Genomic DNA, 26,092 nt, shown 5'->3' on the forward strand with positions numbered 1-26,092 from the left:
CTGATAATATCCCCCCGAGGCTGAATGTTTAATAAATCCGGAAGATCTTTCAAATATTTTCTCACTTCATCTTGCCCCTCTTTGCCTAAATCATTCCACCATAATTGCAGCTCAAAAGGGATTTTGGTCATTATTGAAAAGGGCTCATTCACCATCGTGCTCATCCTGCACATTTATTAAAGCGTTTTAAGCAAAAGAAAACTCTTGTTCGACTCAACAATAAAAAAACTGTCTATATTTGCGACTCAAAATTGCCTATATATTTTCAAGCGAAAAACTTGACTTTCAAACATGGCCTTTCAGTGCTTTGGGAAAAAGATTTTAAGGCTATTTATGACAAGGCGTCTCTACTTAGCTTCTTTTTATTTTCAAGATAAAAATAAATAAAAAATGAAAACACATGACCCAAAGGTGGCTATTTATGCAAGGTCAGCCTTCTGGCGTTCCATTTGGGATCATTTGGCTAATTTTGACAAAACGGCATCACCTGGTTTATTTATGACAAAAATTAAATTTTTGATATTTTTTGGTTATTTTTGCAAAGTGGAGGTTGGACCCGATGAGGGTTGCCTACGTATCTCACGCCCTGTGAGAATCAAACCATGCGTAGTTCGGGAAAATTAACCGAACTATTTTAAAACATGACTCTTTTCCATCTTTATTTTCATGGCAAGACAAACTGTTTTCCTTTCTATCTTTGAAAATAAGACAAAATAGCGATTTTTTATTTTCAACAAACAATAAAACAATCTATTTTCCAAACTAAAACAAAGACTTTTTTTTTTTTTTTTGAGTAACACAAACTATTTAAAACTAAAAAAAATTCTTAAAATTTCGGCAGAGTTTCGGCAGTATTTGGGCATTGGGTTTTTTTTCTAAAACATAGGCAATTAGCTTTCTACACTATTATTTCTCTTTTTTCTCTTTTTCTCAATTTTTCGATATTCAAAAGCCAGTCAGCATGCAAGTCTGAAACAAATAAATGCAGGAAACAAGTAGGATGCATCAGGATGGTCTTTTTCATTTCAGGTTGCTAGTCCTAGACGGACCCAACCCCTGTGTTGAGTCCCCTAAGTCAGATGCAACATGATGCAAATAATCGTTCCTACTAGGGATCCGGCATGAAGTTACGTTATTCTATATTCAAAACCTGGGTCAGTGTTCTAGACTGTGTACCCGAGCGGACAACTCAAGTCGAGGAGGGGGCAACTTACCGGGAACCAAAAGGCCATCCGGCTTAGTAACTTGTCCGGCCTCTTTCTTATTTCAAGGTATGACACTAACAGAATAGGGAGTCTCAACCAGTAAGCACATCCCCGGAGGTGAAGAGAGAAGGGCGTCGACAAAGTTTATATACAGTTCAGATAATATCAACGCGGTAACACTTAGCACATTCAGCACAAAACATGTAGGAAAACCAGATACAACCAAATACAACAATTTATCTAAGCTCGAATTCTGAACCCTTAACCACGTGGTCGTGGGTTCGTTCCCCAGCAGAGTCGCCAGAGCTGTCACACCTCCTTTTTCACTTACACCCGCAAGGGCATAAAGGAGTTTTTCCATTTAAAGGACAATCGGAACGAGATTTAATTATTAATTATTCAGAGTCGCCACTTGAGAGATTAATGGTGTCCCAAGTCACCGGTTGAATCCCGAACCGAGGAAATTTATGACTCTGTTAACAGTCTACGTACCAGAAATTCGAGTAAGGAATTTTGTTAACCCGGGAGAAGGTGTTAGGCATTCCCGGTTTCCGTGGTTTTAGCACGGTCGCTTAACTGTTGTATTTGATTTTATCTGATTTTAATATATGTTAACTTATGTGCTTTTTATTCGTAAACCGCTTTTATTTTTAGCAGAATTGCGACGTTGTGGAAACGCGTTTCGATCCACGTCGCAATCAATGCGCCCGTGGGTGTCAACACATTTCGGCTTCATCGAGATTTGAATTTGGGTCGCATCAATGCGCACCCGAGTTTAAGAGAGTAATTTGATTAAATCGTGCCCAAAGATGCTAACGTAGTATTATTTTGGGGAAAAGCCATGAAGGTCGCTAAACGGCCATCCCAAATTCTAATTACTTCAATAATTATTTATTGAGGGCCCCACATTTATTTATTTTTGTGCGGTGAGGCTCGTCTCAATTTGTGAACCTCTTTTCTATCATTATTTATTTTTTAAGAATTATGATGTCGTGAAACGCGTTTCGAACCCCGTCACAATCAATGCGCCCATGATTGTCAACACATTTCGACTTTATCGAGATTTGGATTTGGGTCGCATCAATGCGCACCCCGAGTTTAAGAAGGTACTTAATTAAAACCGAGCTTAAAGATTCTAATGTAATATGATTTTAAGGAAGACCGTGGAATTTGCTAAATGGCCATCCCAATTTCTAATTATTTTAATAACCAATTGTTGACAGCCCGCGTATGTGATTTTATTCGGGCGAGGCTAGTAGCAATCCCAAAGTAACTATGATTTCCTACTTATTTATGTGTCTCTAAAAGACTAATTAATCGAATCGAATTACACTGAAATAGACTAAGAACCAAATTCAAAGGAAGATTGGGCCCGCCTCATGGCCTTGATGCGGTCCAAACGGCCCAACGAATATGGGTATGTTTCCATTGCAACAATTGATATAATATCAACGAGTCACTACACTGACCATGCATACCCTCATTTTAACAGAAGTCGTGAACTCCAAAATTCCTAAACGATTTATCCTACCAATTACCTATCAAGACCTGCTGCTTTTAATGAACTAAGCCAATTATGAATGAGTTTGTCTCATGATTTTTAACTGATTTCAGTACCAAACTACCTACCATAATTATGGTTTGCCTTCCAAACGATTTCAGAATCTTTAAACAAAAGCAGACCTTCTACTACACTATTATGACCAATGACGAAAGTATCAGTAATTATGCTAAATGTCATCAGACTTGCTCATGAATTCACATGTCATGTACATAGATCCAATTGCTACTGATGACTATTGAATTCACACAAACCTTCAAATTAGACCAGGCCCATGCTCAATGCTATTTCAAATGCCCAATTTCAACAGTTCAATGTTATGCAACATTCAACATGTAATCAACCTTACTGAACAAGTTTAATTATACACATAACTGCCAGTTATATAACAGGTAACTACACTATTACTATCAGTTAAAATACAAACTGCTTTCAGTTGAATAACAGGCCCCTTGAACATTTTATTTCAACTTCAACGAGCATACATCAGTGAGGTTCAGGGAAATGTACCTGGAAATTGAAATGTAAATAGAGAAAAGGAGAGGAGTCAGCTACTTTGAACAGCAACAGCAACAAACTCAGCAATATACACCACAGAAATACAGGCAGATTGCTTTGAAAACCAGAAATACAGGCAGACTCTACAGATAAATTCAACACACTTCAAATGCACTCCTAGCCTTCCCAGCTGAACCCAAACACCTTTGTAATACTGCTAAACTCAAAGCCCAACTGAAATCCAGAACCAATACTGAAATTGTAAGATTGTTTTTGATTTTTTCATTTTTTGATGTTTGTATTTTTGAATACTGGAAGAACCCCTTTTGTGGGGGTTTTCAAGCTTAGAGCTGAAGGAAGAAGAAGAACCCCTTTTCCAAGGCATTTCATGCCCTTTTATAGGCAACCCCAAAGAGAATAGATCAGATTCTGATTTTCTAATTGGTTCATTCCCTATTTTCAGTTTAGTCCCCCTATTCTTGACTTGCTAAACAAGTAAGCACCCCTTTTGTGCTGAAATGTGCAATAAAATCCCATTCTAGAAGGCCCTAGGGTATTCCTCTACCCATACAATACCCATACTGCCCTTCCACATGATTTGAAATTACTATTCCTATCAGAACTACCCTTTTCCATATCCAGACTACCCCTGAAGGCTTCTCTAATTTACTGATTCTACCCTCATCCTTAACAGCCATAACCAATCCCCTAATTTAATCTAAAACTAACTGAAATTGATTAATTAGTACTCAGCAATCAACTAATTAAACTAACCAACCCAATTGTTCAATTATACCAACTCAGTCAAACTAAGGGAACCCAGAAACTATACTCGATCAAAGCAAAGCTTAAACCAACATGATCAACATTAAATGAACTGACACTAATTCTTAACCCATAAACTCATAATCATTCAAACAAATATCAACTCAGAACTAATCAACAATTGGCAGAACTTAAACTAATACAAATAAATCATAAAATTAACAGAAAAATTAACGAAACAAAAACTGTAACTAAAACTTCAAACATGCGAGTAAAAAAGAAACAGTAAAAACTCACAGAGGCACGAGGAACTCCGGCCAGTCAGAAACGTTTGAATCCTTTCAGATTTTTGACGCGTAACATCCCTAACCATGTGTTCTTACCAGAGAACACATGGTTAAGGATACTACGGTTCGAAATCACAAAGATTTGGTTTAGGGTTTTGGCCAGAAATTCTTAGATCTAAGATTTGAGCCGTTTCACAGTGATTTGAAGAAAAATAAACATGGATTAGTGTTGAGGGAAGGCCAGGGATTGTGTGGTGTGATTTTGGGCTGGTTTGGATGAACTTGCCACTTGGCCGGAAAGCTTCAAACTAAGATTCGACGAGCTCCGACAACATTCGAGGAAAACTAATAACGGGAGTGGAAAGAGGGGTTCATGGGGGATCTGTGGTGTTAATCTGGGGGTGAACGGCGTAGGTTGTGTTCACCGCCGGCGAGGAATTTAGGGGCGGCGCGGATTAGGGTTTGAGAGGAGGGGTGGGGTGAGGAAGACGAGGGTCTGGGGTGGCCTTTCAGACCTTTTTAATATGAAGGTGGCATATTTGAAAAATTTAGCCACGACCGCCATAATGGTACCATAACCGTCGAACTTCGGTAGGTAAGTGATAAAGTCCATAGTCGCGCTCTCCCATGGACACTCTGCAACTGGAAGTGGCTCCAAATGTCCTCCGGGTTGTTTTTGTTAAACCTTGTCCTGTTGACAGATGTAGACATGTAATTTTTGACCCTCCCCAAGATTTTACACATTTTAACGTAAAATATTTAGTTTATGTTTAATATCGCTATTCTAAATAGTGTTGACTCTTTTATTTTATTTTATCACAAAAAATAAAAATTACAAAAATATTTTCTTTTATTTAGCTAATTAATATTTTATCTAGTTACTTTTAATTTATCCACCTTACATAAAATTCAAAAATACAAAAAAAATAGTTCCACTTTGTTTTCAGGAATATTATTTTAATTTTACATTATTTTCCCATTTTTTATCTTTTAGTATGATAATTGAAAAATACCAAAAATGGGTTTGTTTTAACGGTTAATTATTTTAACACACCGTCATCACTCTCTCTGCCTCTGAATTATTGGAATCTGGACCAACTGGTACAGAAGAGCAATTGAGGGAGAAATGTGACAATCTCAGAGAAAATATATGCTGCATTTTTCTCAATAATAGCACTCATTGAAGCTTTAATCTACGCTGCTTCTGGTTGTTTGGAATGTCAACATTTGTACCGTCCCAACAAGAAGAAGTTTGGTTATGATTATACGGACCTTGCCCGTCTTGCCAACGAATCTCGATTTAATGTAAATGGAGTGGAAGCATTATACGAGTTGTTTAGGAAGTTTGAGTTGTTCTATTATTGATGATGGTTTGATACATAAGGAAGAGCTTCAGCTAGCCTTATTTCAAACTATGATTTACGACAAACTGGGTTCATCGAGCGAGAAGAAACGCAAAACTGCAAAAGTTGCCAATCGTCTTCATTGGGGGAAAGCACATTGGTGGCTGCGACGTGATTTCGGCTACAGCGAGCATAGGGAATTAAGATCGAGGTCTTTTTGGTTTTAAGTTTTCCGGTGTTGATTTGAGGTTCCGGTTTGTAATTTTGGTGTTTCAATCCAAGGATTGTTGCTTTGTTTAGCCCGACTGATTCGCAATTTTCAGCTTTGTTCATCAATAAATTGTCCATTTCTCAATTTTTATTCTCATTTCATTGTGTTATGATAGCTTGGTGTGCGTGTTAGTTGATTTGTGATTCTACGTTGTTTGAGTAGCATGTCTTAGTTTTCATTTAAATTGTCTTAATTAGTTTTTATTTCGATTGTGATGTATGTAGTCTTGGTTCCTGAATAAATGTATTTAATTGGGTAGATGGAAAAATTGGAGTTGTTTCTTTCTTGGTAAGGAATAAGAATGGGTTGAGCCATAAGGAATCTGGCCAAGTAATAGATCATGTTAGCTAGCTTATTTACTCCCCAATAATATCTTGTTTATAATTTTGGCATCATAATAATCTCAAAAGATTAGGAAAATAATTCAAATGCGCTAGTTGCTTTAGGCGCGAATAATAAATCATCGTGACTAAGGGTACGGTTCCTGTGACATAGTCTCGATACGTAAATCCCAATTCGAGTGTGCATTTCATGTGACCCGACCATAATTTTGAATAATAATAAAATACATATGTTGTAGATCGTGGGTGCATTTCATGTGACACGGTATGCAATGTGTACCAAAACGACAAGTGTACGACAATCGTGACTTGTTCCAGAAAATAATTCTATAAACATGAAAAGCGGCTAGAAAGTTAAAAATGCACGTAGGTTTAAAATGGGTAATAAATTTGATAATTAGGCCAATTATTAATAGTTGAGCGACCGTGCTAAAATCACAGAACCCGAAAATGCCTAACACCTTCTCCCGGTTTAACATAATTCCTTACCCGGATTTCTGTGTTCGCAAACCATAAATAGAGTCAATCTTCCTCGATTCGGGATTTTAAACTGGTGACTTGGGACACCATAAATTATTACAATTGGAGACTCTGAATTTGTATAAATAATCCCATTTCGGTTAATGTTATTTAAATTGAAAAAACTCCCTTATATCCCTTACGGGTGTAAAAAGGAGGTGTGACAATAGACAAGACAAGTCCGCACATAGCACTCTATGTCATCTCGCATGCGTGGCCAATAGTAGACTGACTCAACCAAGGCCCTAGTGCGACGTTGACCTGGATGACCAGTCGAGATTGTGTCATGACTCTCCCTTATGATCCGTCGTCTAATGTCTCCAACCTTAGGCACATAGATCCGCCGACCTGTGGTAAGTAGTAGGCCGTCTTCTATCCAAAACCGTCTCGTCTTGCCTTTGTTGGCTAACTCGATAAGCTGTTTGGCTGTTGGACCATGCTATATGCCTTCTTTTATAGCCTCCCGAATATCCCATCTCGCTGAAGTGATTGCAGCAAGCTCGGCTTTTCGGCTAAAGGCATCGGCTACAACGTTACCTTTGCTCGGCTTATACTCCAGCGCATAATCAAACTCGGCCAAGAAATCCTGCCACTTAGCCTTATTTGGTGTGAGAAATTCTTCTGTGTTTGAAAGTAGCTAGTAGCCACATTATCAGTCTTGACCACGAACCTCGACCCCAGCAGATAATGTCTCCATGTACGGAGGCGATGCATAATGGCAGTCATTTCCTTCTCTTGCATCGTGTAACGCCGCTCCGTCTCATTTAACTTGTGGCTCTCAAATGCTATGGGATGCTTATCCTGCATCAGGACACCCCAAATGGTGAAGTCTGAGGCATCTGTGTGCACCTCAAATGTCTTGGCAAAGTTAGGTAACGCCAAAAATGGCTCCTTTGTTACAGCTGCCTTAAGGCATTCAAACGCATTTTGACAATGCTCCGTCCAAACCCATGGCTTGTTCTTCTTTAGCAACTCAGTAAATGATGCGGCCTTTGCTGAGTATTCAGTGATGAACCGACGATAGTAGTTAACAAAGCCAAGGAAGGATCTCAACTTAGCTACCTTTATAAGTCCTCCCACTCCTGGATAGCACGTACCTTAGCCTCGTCCATGCGTAGCTCGCCATTGCTAATGACATGGCCCAAGAAGTGCATCTTTGATAGTGCAAACTCGCACTTCTCCCTCTTGATGTATAGCTCGTTCTCCCGCAAGTGCTCCATGTGTTCCTCCATGGTGTTGTTATAGATGACTATGTCATCTAGTTAGACTACCACGAACTGATCAAGGTAGGGATGAAAAATCTTGTTCATAGGGGTGCAAAATGTGGCCGGTGTCACACCTCCTTTTTACCACCCGAGGGTAATATAAGGGAGTTTTTTCCAATTTAAGTGACATTATTCGAAATGAAATTATTTTATTTAATTTGTTTTTCAGAGCCACCACTTGTAATAGTTTATTTGGTGTCCCAAGTCACCGGTTTATTTTAAAATCCCAAATCGAGGAAATTTTGACTTTATTTTAAAAGTCTGCGAACCAGAAATTCTAAGTAAGAAATTCTGTTAACCCGGAAGAATGTGTTAGACATTCCCGAGTTTCGTGGTTCTAGCACAGTCGCTTAAACTATTAAAATTGGCCTATTATCCGATTTATTACATGTTTTGACCTATTGTGCTTTTTAAGCTTTTGTAAACGCTTTTAGTTATTTTTTAGGAAAATTCAATGCTATTTAAAACACGTCTTAAACCACACTACATGAAATGCACCCGTGGTTCGCAACACGCTTTATTTAACATTGTTGAAGATTGAAATTGGGTCACATGAAATGTACACCAGGATTTTAGTAATTAAAAAATCACATCTTTGTCACGGAACCGTACCCGTAGCTATGATGAATTATTTAAATAACACGCCCAAAGCAACTACTAAAATTTAATTTTCAGTAGCAACAACTGTGAGGGCCATTGATGGTTTAATTTATTTATGTTATACCTCAAACCTTTTTCTATAAGTGTTAGTTCCTGAATCTAATCTTATGAGGGCAAACTAAAGATTTACTTTAAAAGGAAAGATTTGGATTTCACTAAGGCAAACTAAAGATGATCCTACTTAAATCTAACTTGAAATTAGGTATCACAACCACGCCAAGGGAACCGTACCCATAATTGTAATAATTTAATTGCGTGCCTAAAGCAAACTACGGTGTTCATAAGTTGTTATTCTATATTATTGAGTTTTGGAGAGGCATGTGATGTGACCTGGTCGAGCCCAATTTAGAATTCCACTTATGCTCAGCAAAATACCAAAATTTATCCATCTGTAACCCAACAAAACATGAAGACCTTAATTGCGTTCACACAGATGAATCAAAAATGGGCATGGATCAACAACCACCGCAATCGATAGCATAATACCATACTTGGACTAAGCAAATTTTGCTTACCAACTACGTGAGCACTAAAGTCAACCACTAAGAAATAAACGCTCCCTTCAACCAATGCTCTCAGTATGAGCCAAAAGAGACAAATAGCAATTTAAACCCATCACAGTATATCAACTATGTGATTCACATACTAAGGGCACACATGTGGTTACAAACTATGAACTTGAAGGGAAACAAACATTCTTTTTCGCTATTTAAATCTATTCAACAATTTAAACTACCTTAAAACTTTGAAGCATTTGCACTTAAACCACAGGTTCGGATAACTAGAATAAGTGCGGATGAAGAGAAGAACAATTTTCGAGTTGTTCCGTCCAAATTGAAGGAAAATATACCTTCATTACACATCAAAATAGCAGCAATCGAAATTTGAGCAGATCCACAAAATTAAACAGGAATTCAACAATTTTAATCATTCAAAGAAGGTATAATACAAGAGAGTTTGGGACTAACCTAGCTGCACAAGAGAAACACTAAAAATGGGCCAAATAATGGCACAAACCAACTCAGGTGAAGCTCAGCAACAGTTTCAGCAAGTAACAACTCTAAAGCTCAATCAACCTTTGAACACGGAAATGACACAGAAAGTTTCCTTGAATCAAAAGAACAAACCATGACATTTTCTTCTTTTTCTAACTGTTTTTGAGTAGAAAATCAATTCCAGATTGTATTGTTTTCCTTTGTGTTGGTCGACTTTTATGAAGAAGGGAGTGAGGTCGTCGTTTCTTGTCTATTTTCAGAGGGGAATGGTTCTTAAGTTGTGAGGAACAGGGGTGTGAATGGTAAGGGAGAAGGGATCAGATTTATTTTTGGTCTTCTAATGGTGAGGATCTGTTGAAGGTGGAGATACCATGAAGAAGATGGAGTAAAACGACGCTCTCCAGGTCTAAAAGGGTAAGGTCTCATCTTATTTGAAAGGGATAATAGTGTGGTAGGGCCATAGGAGGCGCATATGACTGGCTGAATGACCTGCGAGCCCCCCTCAAGCTTGAAACCATCATGGCTCCCTCTTCACTCCCATTTCTGTTCATCAAACCCTCCAAACCATTTTGAACATCTGGTGATATGGCTTTAAAAGTAGCATGACTCAAGATTCGGCCCGTTTTTAAACTGTTTTCAACCATTTCCCCAATTTTGATAGCCTCAACGAACGGCTTACCCACAACGGACATCATGTTCTGGAAGTAGTCAGCCTCTTGGTCCTGCAGAAAGACCGTGACCATTTCAATTTCGTCCATTGGAGTCTTTACCCTGGCAGCTTGCTCATGCCATTTGACTGCATATTCGCAGAAGCTTTTCGCGGTTTTCTTTTTCAAATTGGACAAAGAGTTTCTGTCGGGAGCGATGTCCACATTATACTGGAACTGGCGGACAAAATCTCGGGCCATATCGTCCCACACGTGCCAATGGGTAATTTCTTGATCCGTATACCACTCAGAAGCGATTCTAGTGAGGCTTTCCCCAAAATAGGCCATTAGCAACTCCTCTTTTCCACCAACACCTCTCAACTGGTTACAGTATCGTTTCAGGTGAGCGACCGGGTCTCCATGCCCTTCGTACTTTTCAAATTTTGGCATCTTGAAGCCAGATGGCAAGTGGACATGGGAAACATACAGAGGTCAAAGTATGAGACACTCTTTTGGCCACTCAGACCTTGTAGGTTTTTCAGGCTTTGTTCGAGGCTCTTCATCTTCCGAGCCATTTCCTCTTGCTCGGGATTCCTAACCAACTTTTCTTGCTCCACCGAGCGATCATATTGCGGAGGTTGAGTGAAGGAGTATGGGGTCACATATGTTATTTTCTGGTTGAAGTTGTGGACCCTGAAAGATGAACATTGGAGGCAGTGCCCTTGAAGCCGGTGCCCGGGGGCGAACTACAGAAGGCATGCCAGGATCATTGGAGGGTATTGGAGGGTGCCCGCACGGGATGAGCGGGGTGGGCACCGGGGCGTTGGTAACCTCACCTGACCTGGGGATCAACTCAGGGAACCCAGGGATTGCACTTGGCGGTTCTCTATCATTAGACCAGGCGTTCAACATTTCCAATATGCGGAGACGCAACATCTTATTCTCTTCAGCAGCTGCTGATTCTAGCTGCAGAATAGCCAATGCCGAGCTATCCTCAGGATCGATGATTTGTAGATTGCTTGCGGAGGCCATCTGTGCCTTTGGATCTTGTGAAGGAGGGGAGGCTAGACTGTCAACAAAACCAACCACCAAAACTTGGCTAGTTTGCACATCCAACAACTTTGTTAGTTTTGAAACATTTAACATATAGGAAATCGCACATTGGGATGCAATGCACCTAACAGTTAAACGCTTCTACCGTGTGTTTGAACGGTTGCATGTTTCATCCCGACCTTAACTAACCCTTTTTTACTCTGTACTTCTTTTCTTCATTTCTGCCTCTCTTTAATCACTCTTGATTTTTTCATTGCGTTTCTGCCCGCTCTTTTATTTTTTGGCACTCTTTTTTTTTTGTCACTCTTTTATTTTTTTATCACCCTTTTTTTCACTATTTTTTTTTTTTTGACTCAATTTTTCTTTCTCTCTCTCTTTTTTTTCAATTTATTTTTCACTCAGTTAATTTTATGGCTATGATCGAATCCGATGAGGATTGCCTACATATCATGACGCCGCATGAATCAGATCTTGCGTAGTTCGGGAAGATCGAAAATAAAGTAAATAAACTAACTCTTTTTTTTCCTTTTTTATAAAATTCAGACCATGAAAGTTTTAAGACCAAAGAAAAATATTTTTTTGATTTTTGATTTTCTTTTTTTTAAAATTTATTTCTTTTGGAATTTTCAAAAGAAATGCTTTAAAAGAATGGAAATATTTTTTTGGATTTTTTATTTTGATTTTTTCTATTTTTTTAAGAAAAGACTTCTAAAAATTCTTTTTCTTTTGATTTGAACTTTGGGAATTTCAAAAGTAAAAGAAAACTTTTTTTTTTTGAATTTTCATTTGTTTTCCCTTTTTCTAAAGAAGACAGAAAATGTGCTTGAATTTTTGATGTTGCCTCTTAATTTTTGAAAGAGGGGCTTTTAAGAAAATATTTTGGATTTTTGAGTTTTTCTTTTTGGTTTTATTTTTAAATTTACAAAAGTATTTCTAAAGAAAAACGAAAATATTTTTGGACTTCAATTTTCACTTCTTTTTTTTTACGAAAGAAAGACTTTTAAACAAGGAAATTTTTTTTCTAATTCTTTTTTTTTTTTGAATTTTTAGGAAAAATACTTCAAAATAAAGGAAACCCGTATTTTGGAATTTGATTTTTGATTGGTTTTTTATTTTATTTCTTTTTTTCCATATGAAAGACTTAAGGAAACTACTTTTTTTTAAAAAAAAAGTTTTTTTTTTGAATTTTCTAAGGAAAGATTTCTAAAGAAGGAACTAAAGGTAGATATTTTTGGATTTTTTGAAAATTGGGGTCGGAACCGATGAGGTTTGCCTACGTATCTCACATCTGTGAGAATCAGACCCGCGTAGTTCGGTCAATTTTGACGGAACAGGGAAACATGACACTTGAATATTTTGGATTTATTTTGAAATGACTTTTTTTTCCAGAATTTCGGCAGAGTTTCAGAATTTTCTAGATACCTACCTCTCACCCCTTTTTTGAATTTTTTTTTGATTTGCCGAATCAAATAATTGTACAGGTAGCAAGTAAAATGCATCAGGATGGTCTTTTTGATTTCGGGTACATTTGTCCTAGATGGACCCAACCCCTGTGTTGAGTCCCCAAAGTCAAATGCACGTGATGCAAACAAACGTTCCTACTAGGGATCCGGCATGAGGCTATATTATACTAGGTTTAAAAATCTGGATGTATTGTTCTAGACCCAGCTTACCCAAGCGGACAGCTCGAGCTGAGGGGGGCAGCGTACCAGGAATACAGAAGCTTCACCGGCTTTGCAACTTGTCCGAACCTCGTTCTAAAATTGGGATATGACTCTAACAGAAAAGAAATTACATGAAGTGCACACTTCCCAAATGATTTAGAAGACTCAGAGAGAGGAGAGTTTCATAGCAATTTATATACATTCCAAACAATATCAAAGCGAAAAAAAAAGCGGCAATTAGCACATTAGGCTCAATATGTAAAAATTAGATAAAAACAAGCCAACTATAACAGTTATTCTAAGCTCGAATTCTTGAACCCTGAACCAAAGTTCTGGGTTTTGATCCCCAGCAGAGTCGCCAGAGCTGTCACACCTCTTTTTTACCACTCGAGGGTAATATAAGCGAGTTTTTCCAATTTAAGTGACATTATTCGAAATAGGATTATTTTATTTAATTTTTTTCAGAGTCGCCACTTGGAATAGCTTATTTGGTGTCCCAAGTCATCGATTTATTTTAAAATCCCAAATCGAGTAAATTTTGACTTTATTTTAAAAGCCTGCGAACCAGAAATTCTAAGTAAGGAATTCTGTTAACCTGGGAGAAGGTGTTAGGCATTCCCGAGTTCCGTGGTTCTAGCACGGTCGATTCAACTATTAAAATTGGCCTCTTATATTATATGTTTTGACCTATTGTGCATTTTTAGCTTTTGTAAACGCTTTTAGTTATTTTTTTAGGAAAATTCAATGCTATTTAAAATACGTCTTAAACCACGCTACATGAAATGTACCCGTGGTTCGCAACACACTTTATTTAACATTGTTGAAGATTGAAATTAGGTCACATGAAATGTACACCCGAATTTTAGTAATTAAAAAATCACAACTTTGCCACGGGTACCGTACCCGTAGCTATGATGAATTATTTAAATAACGCGCCCAAAGCAACTACGAAGATTCAATGTTCAATAGCAACAATTGTGAGGGCCATGGATGGTTTAATTTATTTATGGCACACCTCAAACCTTTTTCTATAAGTGTTAGTTCTTGAATCTAATCTTATGAGGGCCATTGATTATAAATTTTGCTTGGCATGGCACGCCTCAATTTACTTTAAAAGGAAAGACTTGGATTTCACTAAGGCAAACTAAAGATGCTCCTACTTAAATCTAACTTGAAATTAGGTATCACAACCACACCACAAGAACCGTACCCATAGTTGTAATAATTTAATTGTGTGCCTAAAGCAAACTACGGTGTTCATAAGTTGTTATTCTATATTATTGAGTTTTGGAGAGGCATGTGATATGAACTGGTCGAGCCCAATTTAGCATTCCACTTATGCTCAGCAAAATACCAAAATTTATCCATCTGTAACTCAACAAAACATGAAGACCTTAATTGGGTTCACACAGATATGAATCAAAAATGGGCATAGATCAACAACCAACTCAATCGATAGCATAATACCATACTTAGGCTAAGCAAATTATGCTTACCAACTACGTGAGCACTAAAGTCAACCACTAAGAAAGAAATGCTCCCTTCAACCAATGCTCTTAGTATGAGCCAAAAGAGACAAATAGCAATTTAAACCCATCACAGTATATCAACTATGTGATTCACATACTAAGGGCACACATGTGGTTACAAACTATGAACTTGAATTGCAAGAGAAATATAACCAATAGCAGACACTGAAATAGATGGAAATCGAAGGGTAAAGGATATTGTCACACTTTCATTCTTACTGCTATTTACAACAAAGAGACAACATAGAATCTCTCTACCTATCTTATACAGTATTTACACCATATAGCAGTGGAAACAAACATTCTTTTTCACTATTTAAATCTATTCAACAATTTAAACTACCTTAAAAATTTGAAGCATTTACACTTAAACCACAGGTTCGGATAACTAGAATAAGTGCAGATGAAGAGAAGAACAATTTTCGAGCTGCTCCGTCCAAATTGAAGGAAAATATACATTCATTACACATCAAAATAGCATCAATCGAAATTTGAGCAGATCCACAAAATTAAACAGGAATTCAACAATTTTAATCATTCAACGAAGGTATAATATAAGAGAGTTTGGGACTGACCTAGCTGCACAGAGAGAAACACTAAAAATGGGCCAAATAATGGCACAAACCAACTCAGGTGAAGCTCAACAACAGTTTCAGCAAGTAACAACAACTCTAAAGCTCAATCAACCTTTGAACACGGAACTCAGCAGCTCAAGCACAGCATACTCGATTTCAATTTCGTATTAAAACCAACCTCGAAATTCAGCGAAATGACACAGAAAGTTTCCTTGAATCAAAAGAACAAACCATGACATTTTCTTCTTTTTCTAACTATTTTTGAGTACAAAATCAATTCCAGATTCTATTGTTTTCCTTCGTTTTTCAGAGCTTTTTATCTCAGATTTTTTTTGAGCTTATTTGTTTTCTTTTCAGATGTATATGATAGAGTGTGTGTTGGTCGACTTTTATGAAGAAGGGAGTGAGGTCGTCGTTTCTTGTCTATTTTCAGAGGGGAAGGGTTCTTAAGTTGTGAGGAACAGGGGTGTGAATGGTAAGGGAGCAGGGATAAGATTTATTTTTGGTCTTCTAATGGTGAGGATCTGTTGAAGGTGGAGATACCATGAAGAAGATGGAGTAAAACGGCGCTCTCCAGGTCTAAAAGGGTAAGGTCTCATCTTGTTAGGTCTAGCCTAGGTTTTAAAATTAAAAGGGGAGGAGTTGGGTCAGGCGGGTTGGGTCAAGCGGGTGGAGTAGGAAGATTGGGCTTGGGTAATTATTTGGAATGATCTTGGCTTTAAAATGACCCAAGTTTCGAATTTAAACCCAATTAATTAAACTCCTTATTTTCTTTTCTTTTCTTTTTCTTTAATTAAAAATTCTAAAAATTAAAATCCTAAATTATATAAATTATAAAACTAAACTAATTACTTAATTACAATAATTATAAAAATTACTTAATCCTAAATTAAAAGTAAAAATATCAATAATCTAAAAATAAAAGAAAAAGGGTAACAATGAGCTATTTTTGTGATTTTTATTTTTAATAACACAAATAATTAATCCTAAAAATGTAAAATCAAGCCTAAATGTAATGCATGGTATTTTTGGTATTTTTATGATTTTCTTATGATTTTAAAATATTAAAAATGCATGAAATGCAATTAAATAAAAAAACCCTCTAAAATCCCTTTAAAATTATTTTTGGTTTATTTTTAGGAGTTATTTTCATGTAGGACAAAAATTATGTGCTCATAGTCGGTGCATTAGTTAAGTCGAAGGGCATCACCAACCACTCAAAGGCTTCATATCTCATCACACATGCTGTCTTTGGCTCATCCCCTTCTGCAATGCGAACTTGGTAGTAGCCCTTTCGAAGATCCACCTTGGTAAAGTACTTGGCTTGCCCAAGTCTATCGAACAAGTCAGCAATGAGCGGGATCAGGTACTTATACTTCACTATAACCTTATTAAGTGCTTAGTAGTCTATGCATAAGCGCAGCGATCCATCATTCTTCTTCTGGAACAATACTGGTGCGCCGAAAGGTGCCTTTGATGGGCGAATGTGACCAGCATCCAGCAACTCTTTCAATTGTTTCTTGAGCTCCTCTAGCTCAGACGGTGCCATACGATATGGGGAAAACGCGGGTGGCTTATCCCCTGGCTCCAACTCAATCTTGTGATCCACCTCTCGCCTAGGCGACAAGTGCTTAGGCAACTCCTTGGGCATGACATCTTTGTTTTCCTCAAGCAACTTCTCTATGGAAGGCGACACTATCTCTTGAAAATTTTTGTCTTCCTCTAGACTTGCAATGGTTGCCACGAACGTTGTCTCCCCCTTCTTTATCCCCTTGACAACCTGCATAGCTGAGAGTTGTGCTTGGATCTGTCCATATGGCATAGTCACTGTAGGTACCATGCACGTTCTTTCTCTCTCCATAACCAAGAGACGTTGGAGGTAGGGGTCGATCAAAGTATGATAATGTCTAAAGAACTCTTGCCCCAGTATGATGTCAAAGATATCCATAGCAGTTATGGTAAAGTTTCTCATACCTTTCCAAGTTCCCAATTTGATACCAACTCCATTAGCTACCCAACGAGCATTTTGTACCTCGGCATTCACGGTCTTGACGCGAGAGTTGGTTGGAGCAAGCTTCAATTCTAGTCTCTTTGCGGTAGCCTCAGTCACAAAATTATGAGTTGCTCCAGTATTCACCATTGCATGAGCGGGCTTGTTGTTGATGGTGAGATCCATGTACTAATTTCCATTCTCGGTAGGTTGGATAGCTTGTTTTGTGACAGCACCACATAATCCGATCATACCCAACTGTGCGGTTCTCGAACTCTCTCCTTGCGACTTATCCTTCCGTTCACGAACCATGGCACTAAGCTCTTGAGGTCGGGACAATTCTTGAAGCCATGTGGCCCTTCGCATATGTAGCATCTCTTCTTCTCAGCCTGTGCCTTCTTCTCGGCATATCCCTAACGACCACTCTACTTTTTGGTATCTTGAGTCTTGGAGTATTGTTGTTGTATCTCTTTGCCTTTGCCACGGTCTCCCCCATATTTGACATTGTTAACCTTTGACTCTTTGCTATTGCCTTTGTCTTGCTTGTCATGCCTGAAATTTATCAATGATTCGGCCTCCACTATGGCTTGGTCTATATCAGTGATTTGTTGGTGTTGCAGCTCCTGCTTAGCGCAGTTTTGCAACCCGTCCATGAAGTGGAACAACAAGTCATCATTGGTCAGGTTGGGGATTTGAAGCATAAGGGTAGTGAACTACTTGACATAGTTACGTATGCTCCATGTTTGCTTCAATTCCTAAACTTGCTCCTTGCCTCGTACAAGACATTGTTTGGAAAGAACTGTCGCTTGAACTCCGCTTTGAACTGATCTCATATGCTAATAGTACATAGACCTTTATCCATGTCGGCCATCTTCCTTCTCCACCATAGCATGGTAGTCTCTGAGAGGTACAATACCGCATTGTTGACCTTGGCCTCGTCGTCCCTCACTTTGTCATGCCTGAAGTAGTTCTCCAAGTGTCAAAGGAAGTTTTCCATTTCTTGTGCATCACGAACACCTTCGAACACCGGGGGTTTGGGAGCCTCGATCTTGGCCTCCCTCATAACCACAACATTACTGGCTGCCTCGGTCACGCCAGCATTGACATGCTCCTCGAGTGACTCTATCTTTGCCTTCAAAGCATCGATAGTACTCAAAGCCTCCATGAGTCTGCACTCTAAGGTAGTGATGGTTTTCCTTAGTTCCATCTTAGTCTGTGTACGTCCCTCCAAGTTATTTCGGATACTCTCAATCTCTTCAAGAGTGTGCCCCTCAAGAATGCTAAAGGTGCCTTCCACCTTCCCTAAGCGTTGGCCAAAGATCTCCACGACGTCCATCCCCGCATTCATCTTCATCACCCACTCTTTACCGAGCAAGACATCCTCTGGAATGACCTCCACTTCATCCTCGCTCGCCTCAGTGGAAGATGGTTCTTGGGATATAAGCCCTTCGTTTGACACAACCTCAGTTGGCACCTCCTGGCTCTTGTTGGTGGCATTCTTCTTTTTGCTACGACCGCTCTTGCCAAAACCATCCTGGATGATGTTGGCTTGGGTGTTGGCAACATTAATTTCTCCGTCGTTTGATATTCCCTTAGTTGAAACCTTCGCTCTGATACCACATTGTCACGTCCTTAGTTGTTAACTAAGTACACGTGCGGCACTTGACAACTCGCTCACGATCTTGCACAACTTGCTCACGTTCTTGCTATGCCAAGTTAGCCTTACTATACTCAAGATCGCTAAGAGAATGGAAGAAAAAATATAAGAGAATTGTTAAAGGAAGCTTTGTATTAGAGAGAACTTGAATTGTTTGCTTGGTGAATTACAAATGAATGGCCCCCTATATATACTAGTCTCCTAGGAGCTAGTGTGTAAATATTAATTATTACACAAGTCCTTGATATTTACAAGATAAGGGCTTTCTCTAGAATTCTCTACAAGCTTAGAGGATTCCAAGGACTTTCCTAGCAAATCAAAATATCCAAACTTTTCTAGAATCTTCTCACAAATGCTAGCCTTCTTCTTATGTAAACTTCCACATGGCATTAATATATGCCAAATGGCGCCTATGTGGCGTGATAACATAGAGGGTCATCATATTTAACCCTTAATTCTATGTTTTGAAACCTCAAATAGCTTCTTGTAGCCTTTCTCGATTTACATGCGCAGTCCATGCCTTTTTTTGGAAAGCTTTTATGTGAAAAATTGACGAAAGTGTGAATTTATTCCTTAAAAACCCATTTGAGTTGATTTCGGTCAACATTTTGATCAAACAGACCCGGATCCATATTTTCACGGTACATATGGGTCTGTATCATGATTTAGGACTTGAACATATTCCCAGAATCGAATTCGGAAGTCGCTAGCTTGAGTTATCGCATTTTGTCGAAAATATTTAAGTTTAAAGGTTTAAAGAGTTTATAAATTTGATCAATGTTTGATTTTGGTGATAGTAGGTCCGGATTTTGGTTCCGGAACTTTGTACAGGTCCATTACCATATTTATAACTTGTTTGCAAAATTTGGTGCAAAACGAAAGTAATTTGACGTGATTCGGACGCTCGGTTGTTAAAAAAGAAGTTCTTAAGTTTTATTGAAAATTTCATTTGATTTGGTGTCCGATTCGTAGTTCTAGGTGCTATGTTGGTGTTTTGATCATGTGAGCGAGTTCGTATGAGGTTTTTGGACTTGTGTGCATATTTGGTTTGGAGCCCCGAGGGCTCGGGTGAGTTTCAGATAGGCTACAGATGGTTTGAAGTTAGAAATTTCTGGTTTCTTTAACTACTGGCGTCATCTGATGTTTCCTTCTTCGTGATTGTGAAGGAACTCATGTGATCGCGAAGAGTGATCTGGGCTGGGGAGGGAATAATCCTACGCGAACGCGGAGCAGTGGGGGGACTACCCTTCGTGAGCACGTCCACACCCACACGAACACGTAGATTTAAAAGGAGGGGGCTGGGATTTGAAGTGACTCTACGCGAACGCGAGCCCAGTCTCGCAAACGCGGAGGTAAGGCGGGCTAAACCTTCCCGAACGCGTGGAGTCTATCGCGATCGCGTAAGCCAATGAGGCAATGATCATCGCAAACGCGTCAGGTTTCATGCGAACGCGATGAACACCTGAGCCGGTGATTTAAACCAGTCCCAAAACGGGATTTCTCCCATTTTTCATAAACCTTCCATTAGAGCTCGGCCTAGAGGCAATTTTGAAGAGAAAACTCAACATCAATTCATAGGTTTGTACACTCTAACTCATTTTCTTCCATTTCTAATATCACCGATTAATTTCTAGCCCTACTCTTTATTCTTCCATGGTAGAAAATTAGGGATTTAGGAAGAATTGAGATTTTTGCAAATTAGGGATTTAGACCTCAATTTGAGGCCGGAGTCCGGAATTAATTACATAATCGGGCTCGGGGGTGAATGGGTAAATAGATTTCGGTCCGAACCTCGAGTTTTGACTAAGCGGGCCCAAGGCCGACTTTTTTTGACTTTTTTGGGAAAAGTATGAAAATCCTATATTTATGCATTGTAATTGATTCCTTTAGCAATATTTGATATTATCGAGTCAATTATGGTTAGATACGAGTGGTTTGGAGGCAGATTCTAGGGGAAAGGCCCCAGTAAAGCTCTGGGTTGACTGCAGAATGAGGTAAGTGTCGTGGTTAACCTTGACTTGAGGGAGTAGGACTTGTTTGCCTATTTGCTACATGTTTAAATGTTGGGTACAATGTATATTTGAGTTGACGAGTACTTATGTGTTGATGGTGGGTTAAAGCATGCATGATTTACCAAGTACATTGGGTCGGTTGTACTCATACTACACTCTACACTTCTTGTGCAGATTTTGGTACTGATCCCAGTTGTACGTGAGGTGCATCGGCTGGGAGGCATACTTGGAGACTCAAAGTAGATGTGCTGGCATCCGCAGACCTTAAAGTATCCTTTCTCTTTCCCTATTTACTATTCATTTCAATCGAGACAGTTGTACTTATTTCACTCTATTTATAGAAACTGTAGAAGCTCGTGTACTTGTGACTCCAGATCCGGGTTGTGATAGATTTTGGATTATTATACTATTTCGTACTTTATTTTGGCTCCATTTCTATTTAATTGGTTAAATTGTTCGAAGTATTTAAAATTGGCAAAGAATTACTCTAACATTGATTTGCCTAGTATGTGAAATGTTAGGCGTCATCACGATCCCGAGGTGGAAATTTCGGGTCGTGAAATTATATATATATTCAGAAAGTATTAGATTTAGTTATAAATTACCCATTAAATATACCAAATATCAGCATTATCGCCTAATATAAGAGCTTTGATGAATAAAATCAGAAGGCATACTCTCCAATCAAACTTTATCTTCATTCTTCTAGACATCGGTTAAATTTTAATTTGGAATTTGCTTGCTCCCATAGGCGTTGCTGGAATCAGGATTCTTTGATCAACTTTATCTTCTCTATATCCTTCAGCCAAAACAAAATTAATTGCTCCTCTATGTAATTATGTTCTCAAGTTTTTTTTTGGAGCAAACATGAATTATATATATTAATAATTAAGTAGAGTTTAGTACATGGTACGCATACTTGGTGTCCCTAAGGACAATTTGATTACCTAGACTTGCTAGAGTGTTACAAGCATCATAAGATAGAAATTTCTCAAAAACATATTGTTCTAGTAGTTCTTTTTCCACGATACATTTTAAATAAGTTGGAGTTTCAACAAAAGTCTTCTTGCCTTCCATTTGATCCGCAACCTTCCTTACCATGTGATGAGCTACGCTATTCCCTTGCCTGAATGTGTGTTGGAAGATCATCTCCTTCTGTTGGTGCATTAACCATCTGCATTCATTAACAATGTCGTCATATAATCTATTGCCTTGTAGGATGGATTGAATAACCTCCACGGAATCTGTTTCTATTGCAAGCGGGGACATTCTCCATTCTTCAGCTGTTTTGAGTTCCTCTTATAGAGCTTTTATCTCCACTTCCAATGACCCGCTTGCGTAGGATGGTTTACCAAAGCCCACAATCCAATATCCATTGGCATCCCTAAAAATACCTCCCAGACCACATTTTTGTGTAGCCCTGTCAAAGCTAGCATCAATATTTAGCTTAAACCATCCTTTTGGTGGTTTTTGCCATGCAATTTTGATGGGAAATTTTTGAGGAGTGTACATACTTTTCTCAATGAGGAGTTTGTATTCAGTTGCCTTTTGAATAATAAAGTCACCATTGATGGGAGTAGTCGTGTTGTTTTGGTTGTTACTGTTCCTATTTAGCCAAATGTGCCATATAGCAAAAGGAAAGAAGAAGTCTCAATTTATAAAATTATTTCTAATTGGGTAGTTAAAAGATTTCAGTTGAATAAGCCAGTGGTCACCTTGTGTCTTATAGTAATGATGCCACCCAAGATTATCCCAAAAAAATTTAGAAGCTTTGCAGTTAAAGAAGATGTGAGCTATAGATTCTTCCTCATTATTTCTGCATATAGGGCACATTAGGTCGATATTTAAGCCAATTCTTGCTAGATATTGTCTATAGGGTATCCTATTATGGAGACACTGCCACATGAATAATTTGATTTTATTGGGACAATCAAGGTTCCAAACCCATTTGAAATCTACTAGGTTGTTTTTTGGAGGCTCCATTAAGTTGTAGCAAGTTTTGGCCGTAAAAAAACCTTTTGTATATAGTGACCATAAAGGAATGTCGCATATTGGACCCTTTTGACGTATTCTCACCTTGCTGATGCTATCCTTATTGTCATTTGAAATATTGAGGGAAATTTTATCAAAAGCCCAGTTTTCCCCGTCAAATAAGTCCTTTAATTTTATGGAGTGATCCTTTTTTAGGAGGGGTCCCTCCACTGTTTTCCTAAGACTTCCCACCTTTGGAATCCAATTGGTTTCCCATATGTTCATGTTGGAAAGAATATGAGGTGACCAATGAAAGAGTTTTTATTTTTAGCATTGCTTGATGCGCAGGAAGAGATCAGTAGAGTAGCCCGAGGAGTGGCAGCATTAGTGAGCATTCTCCATACCATACTAGCTAAGGTGCATAAGTTTTTAGAATTTGCATTATGGATACCAAGTCCTTTATTTGCTTTTGTTTGGCAAATAGTAGACCAATTAATAAGATGAATTTTTTTCCTTTCATTGGTAGACCTCCAGATGAAATCTCTTTGTACCTTATCAATTTTATTAAGGGTCTTCTTGGGCAGTAATGTATATTGCATATAATGGTTTGCTATTGAATTTAGACATGATTGTGATAGAGTTGTTCTACCTGCTATATTAATGAATTTCATTTTTCATGCTGCTAGTTTAGCTCTCATTTTATCAACAACGAATTGGTAGTTCCTTGGCCTAGGGTAATTATTTAAAATAGGAAACCCTAGATAAGTACCAAAGAACTCACTTTTTTTTTTAATTCCTAATAAGTTGGTAATATCTTTTATGAGAGTTTCAAAATAATTTTTTGAAAAGACGATTTTGGATTTAGTAAGGTTTATATTTTGTCCTGAAAGTTTGCAGAAATAATCTAAACCTCCCTTAATGGTGTGGTAGGATTTTTTATTGACTTTTGCCATCAAGGTGAGGTCATCTGCAAAAAATAAGTGAGAAAAACTTGGACATTTTCTCCATGTGGTTATTGGATCTCATCTCCTAATATCAACTTGATGATTCATGTATCTTGAAAGCATTTCTAAACAAAGGATGAAGATATAGGGTGACATGGGGTCCACTTGCCTGATTCCCCTATTTGGCTCAAAAAAGTTTGTAATGGAGCCATAAAATAGGATTGCTATCGAACTTGTAGATATACAATCTAAAAACAGTTTTGAGAATTTGGGAGGGAATTTGCAATATTGGAGGGTCTGATGGACAAAAGACCACTCTAGTCGATCAAATGCTTTTTCTAGATCAATTTTAAGAATCATGTGACCATGTTTGTCTTTTATTTTTTTTAAGTTTGAAACTAGTTCTTGAATAATGACAGCATTATCAGAAACTCTTCTATTTTTCATGAAGCTAGCATGAAAGGGGCTTATTTAAGTGATCAAGGAATGGCTTAAGACGATTTGCTAGAATTTTTGTGATTATTTTGTAAATGGTGTCACAGAGCCCAATTGGCTTGAAATTTCTAATGTTGTTAGCATTAGAAATTTTGGGGATTAGACAAAGATAAGTTTTGTTAATTATAGGGGGAATTACTTGCATGTTAAAAATGTCATGACATAGTTTCACAACTAAAGGGCCTTTAATGTTCTAGTATTTTTGGTAAAAAAAAAAGGATGGAGCCCGTCTGGTCCTGGAGCTTTAAAGGGTTTAAAGGAAAAAATGGCCCTTTTAATTTCTATATCAAGCAAAGGCCTGTCTAATGCACTAAGGTGTAAAAGACCAATGTTTGAACTATATAGTTTAGAGGACTCTTCCTGCTTGTTTTGCTCTGTGAAGTGTTGAAAATATTTGCAAAATAGTTTCGGACATGAGACATAATTAAAAGGGGATCATTGATCCAATTTCCAGCATCATCTTTAAAATTTTTTATCTTGTTTCTCCTTTTCCTATTTGAGGCAAAAATATGGAAGAATTTTATATTGGCATCTCCCTCATTTAGCCATATTACCTAGATCTTATTTTCCAATAATCCTCCTCAATCCTCAGAAGATCATTATAGTCCCTACGATAAAACTGCATAGTATGTACATCAAAATAGAAAAGTGCGGCTTAATATTTCAGAATAGAGCAATCTCAAGGTTGATTGCTCTATTCTGAAATATTAAGCCGCACATTTTCTATTTTGATGTACATGCTATGCAGTTTTAACATATATACATATAGGCAATATTTATAATCTTCAAATGTTAGACTTCAAATCTTATCGATGATTATGAAAGGTTGAATTTCACAATGAATTTTTTTTTACTTACTGAATGAAAATAAAAATTTAAGGAAAAGCTCCAAATATGCCCACGTGCAATTCAAAAGTACTCAAATCTCTTATTTTCCAATAAGATCATATAACTTGTTATCTTCCTTGGATGACATGGTCCTTTCTTTACATAGAGTTATCATAACAAAGAGTTCTTCTTTCTCTCCCAATTTAATTAAATGGAACTCAAATAAAGGCAACTTAAATTCAATAGAAGAATATTTGTAGGATGCGGGAATAAATTATAACATGCCTTAAATAAAGAGGAAGTGTAAAAGGATTTGGTACATTCATCAAAATAATGCATTTTGTTGTTGTGTCCCTTTAATTTCCTGAAACAATCAAGATGCAATAAAAAAAATACTATCACAATTTGTAGGGAATATTAATTGTAGCCAATAATATAACTTAAAGAATGCAACAAACTAAATGTATTTATATAGTAGAATGATGACTCATAGAACTTTTGGTAAATAGACGTTTCAATTCATCTTTCTTAATATATATATAGGATCATATGTCATATGTCAACATATTTCATGATATATTCATATTCAAAAACTATTTATGTTACAAAAGATTTTACTATAAATTTTTTTGAAACTCAGCAAAAGTTATTATGTAATCTTCTTTCACATGAAGAAGCTTGGGATACATTGAAAAATAAGATTAAAAAGAGATTGTAGCATATCCAGATAAGATCAAAATAATATTCATGCTTTCACCTTTTGCCATTTTTATAGTTTACTAACTATCTTATTTACGTGACCTTAAAAACCATATACAAATGTAATATGTACTTTTTTTAATCACGTGCCCTTTTTTCTGAGGTTCTTTTATTAGTAAAAAGAACCATACAAAAGTTTCTGCCCTTGCAATTAAATTGACAGCAAGTATTTCTTTACATTGTTAAAAAAAATCATGTTTTCTATAGCTAATTACCTTGTTACCTATTATTTTTTTGCCTGCATTAACTGCGATCTTT

The 26,092-nt window shown here is 37.5% G+C and overlaps 1 protein-coding gene and 1 long non-coding RNA gene across 2 annotated transcripts; both read right to left on the reverse strand.

The window, feature by feature from the left end:
• Positions 1-3,027: 3,027 nt before the first annotated feature.
• Positions 3,028-15,777, reverse strand: LOC138872119 (uncharacterized). The gene is made up of 2 exons (XR_011400563.1): positions 9,684-15,777; positions 3,028-3,276 (listed from the first exon to the last, which is right to left on the reverse strand). It is a non-coding gene; the product is annotated as an uncharacterized lncRNA (long non-coding RNA).
• Positions 15,778-16,577: 800 nt separating this feature from the next.
• On the reverse strand, positions 16,578-17,354 carry LOC138870687 (uncharacterized). Its single transcript, XM_070148515.1, has one exon. It carries the CDS (start codon positions 17,352-17,354, stop codon positions 16,578-16,580), a length of 777 nt encoding a protein of 258 aa, XP_070004616.1.
• Positions 17,355-26,092: the final 8,738 nt, after the last annotated feature.

The sequence above is a fragment of the Nicotiana sylvestris genome, chromosome 6, assembly GCF_000393655.2.
Source record: "Nicotiana sylvestris chromosome 6, ASM39365v2, whole genome shotgun sequence".
Classification (NCBI taxonomy): Eukaryota; Viridiplantae; Streptophyta; class Magnoliopsida; order Solanales; family Solanaceae; genus Nicotiana; species Nicotiana sylvestris.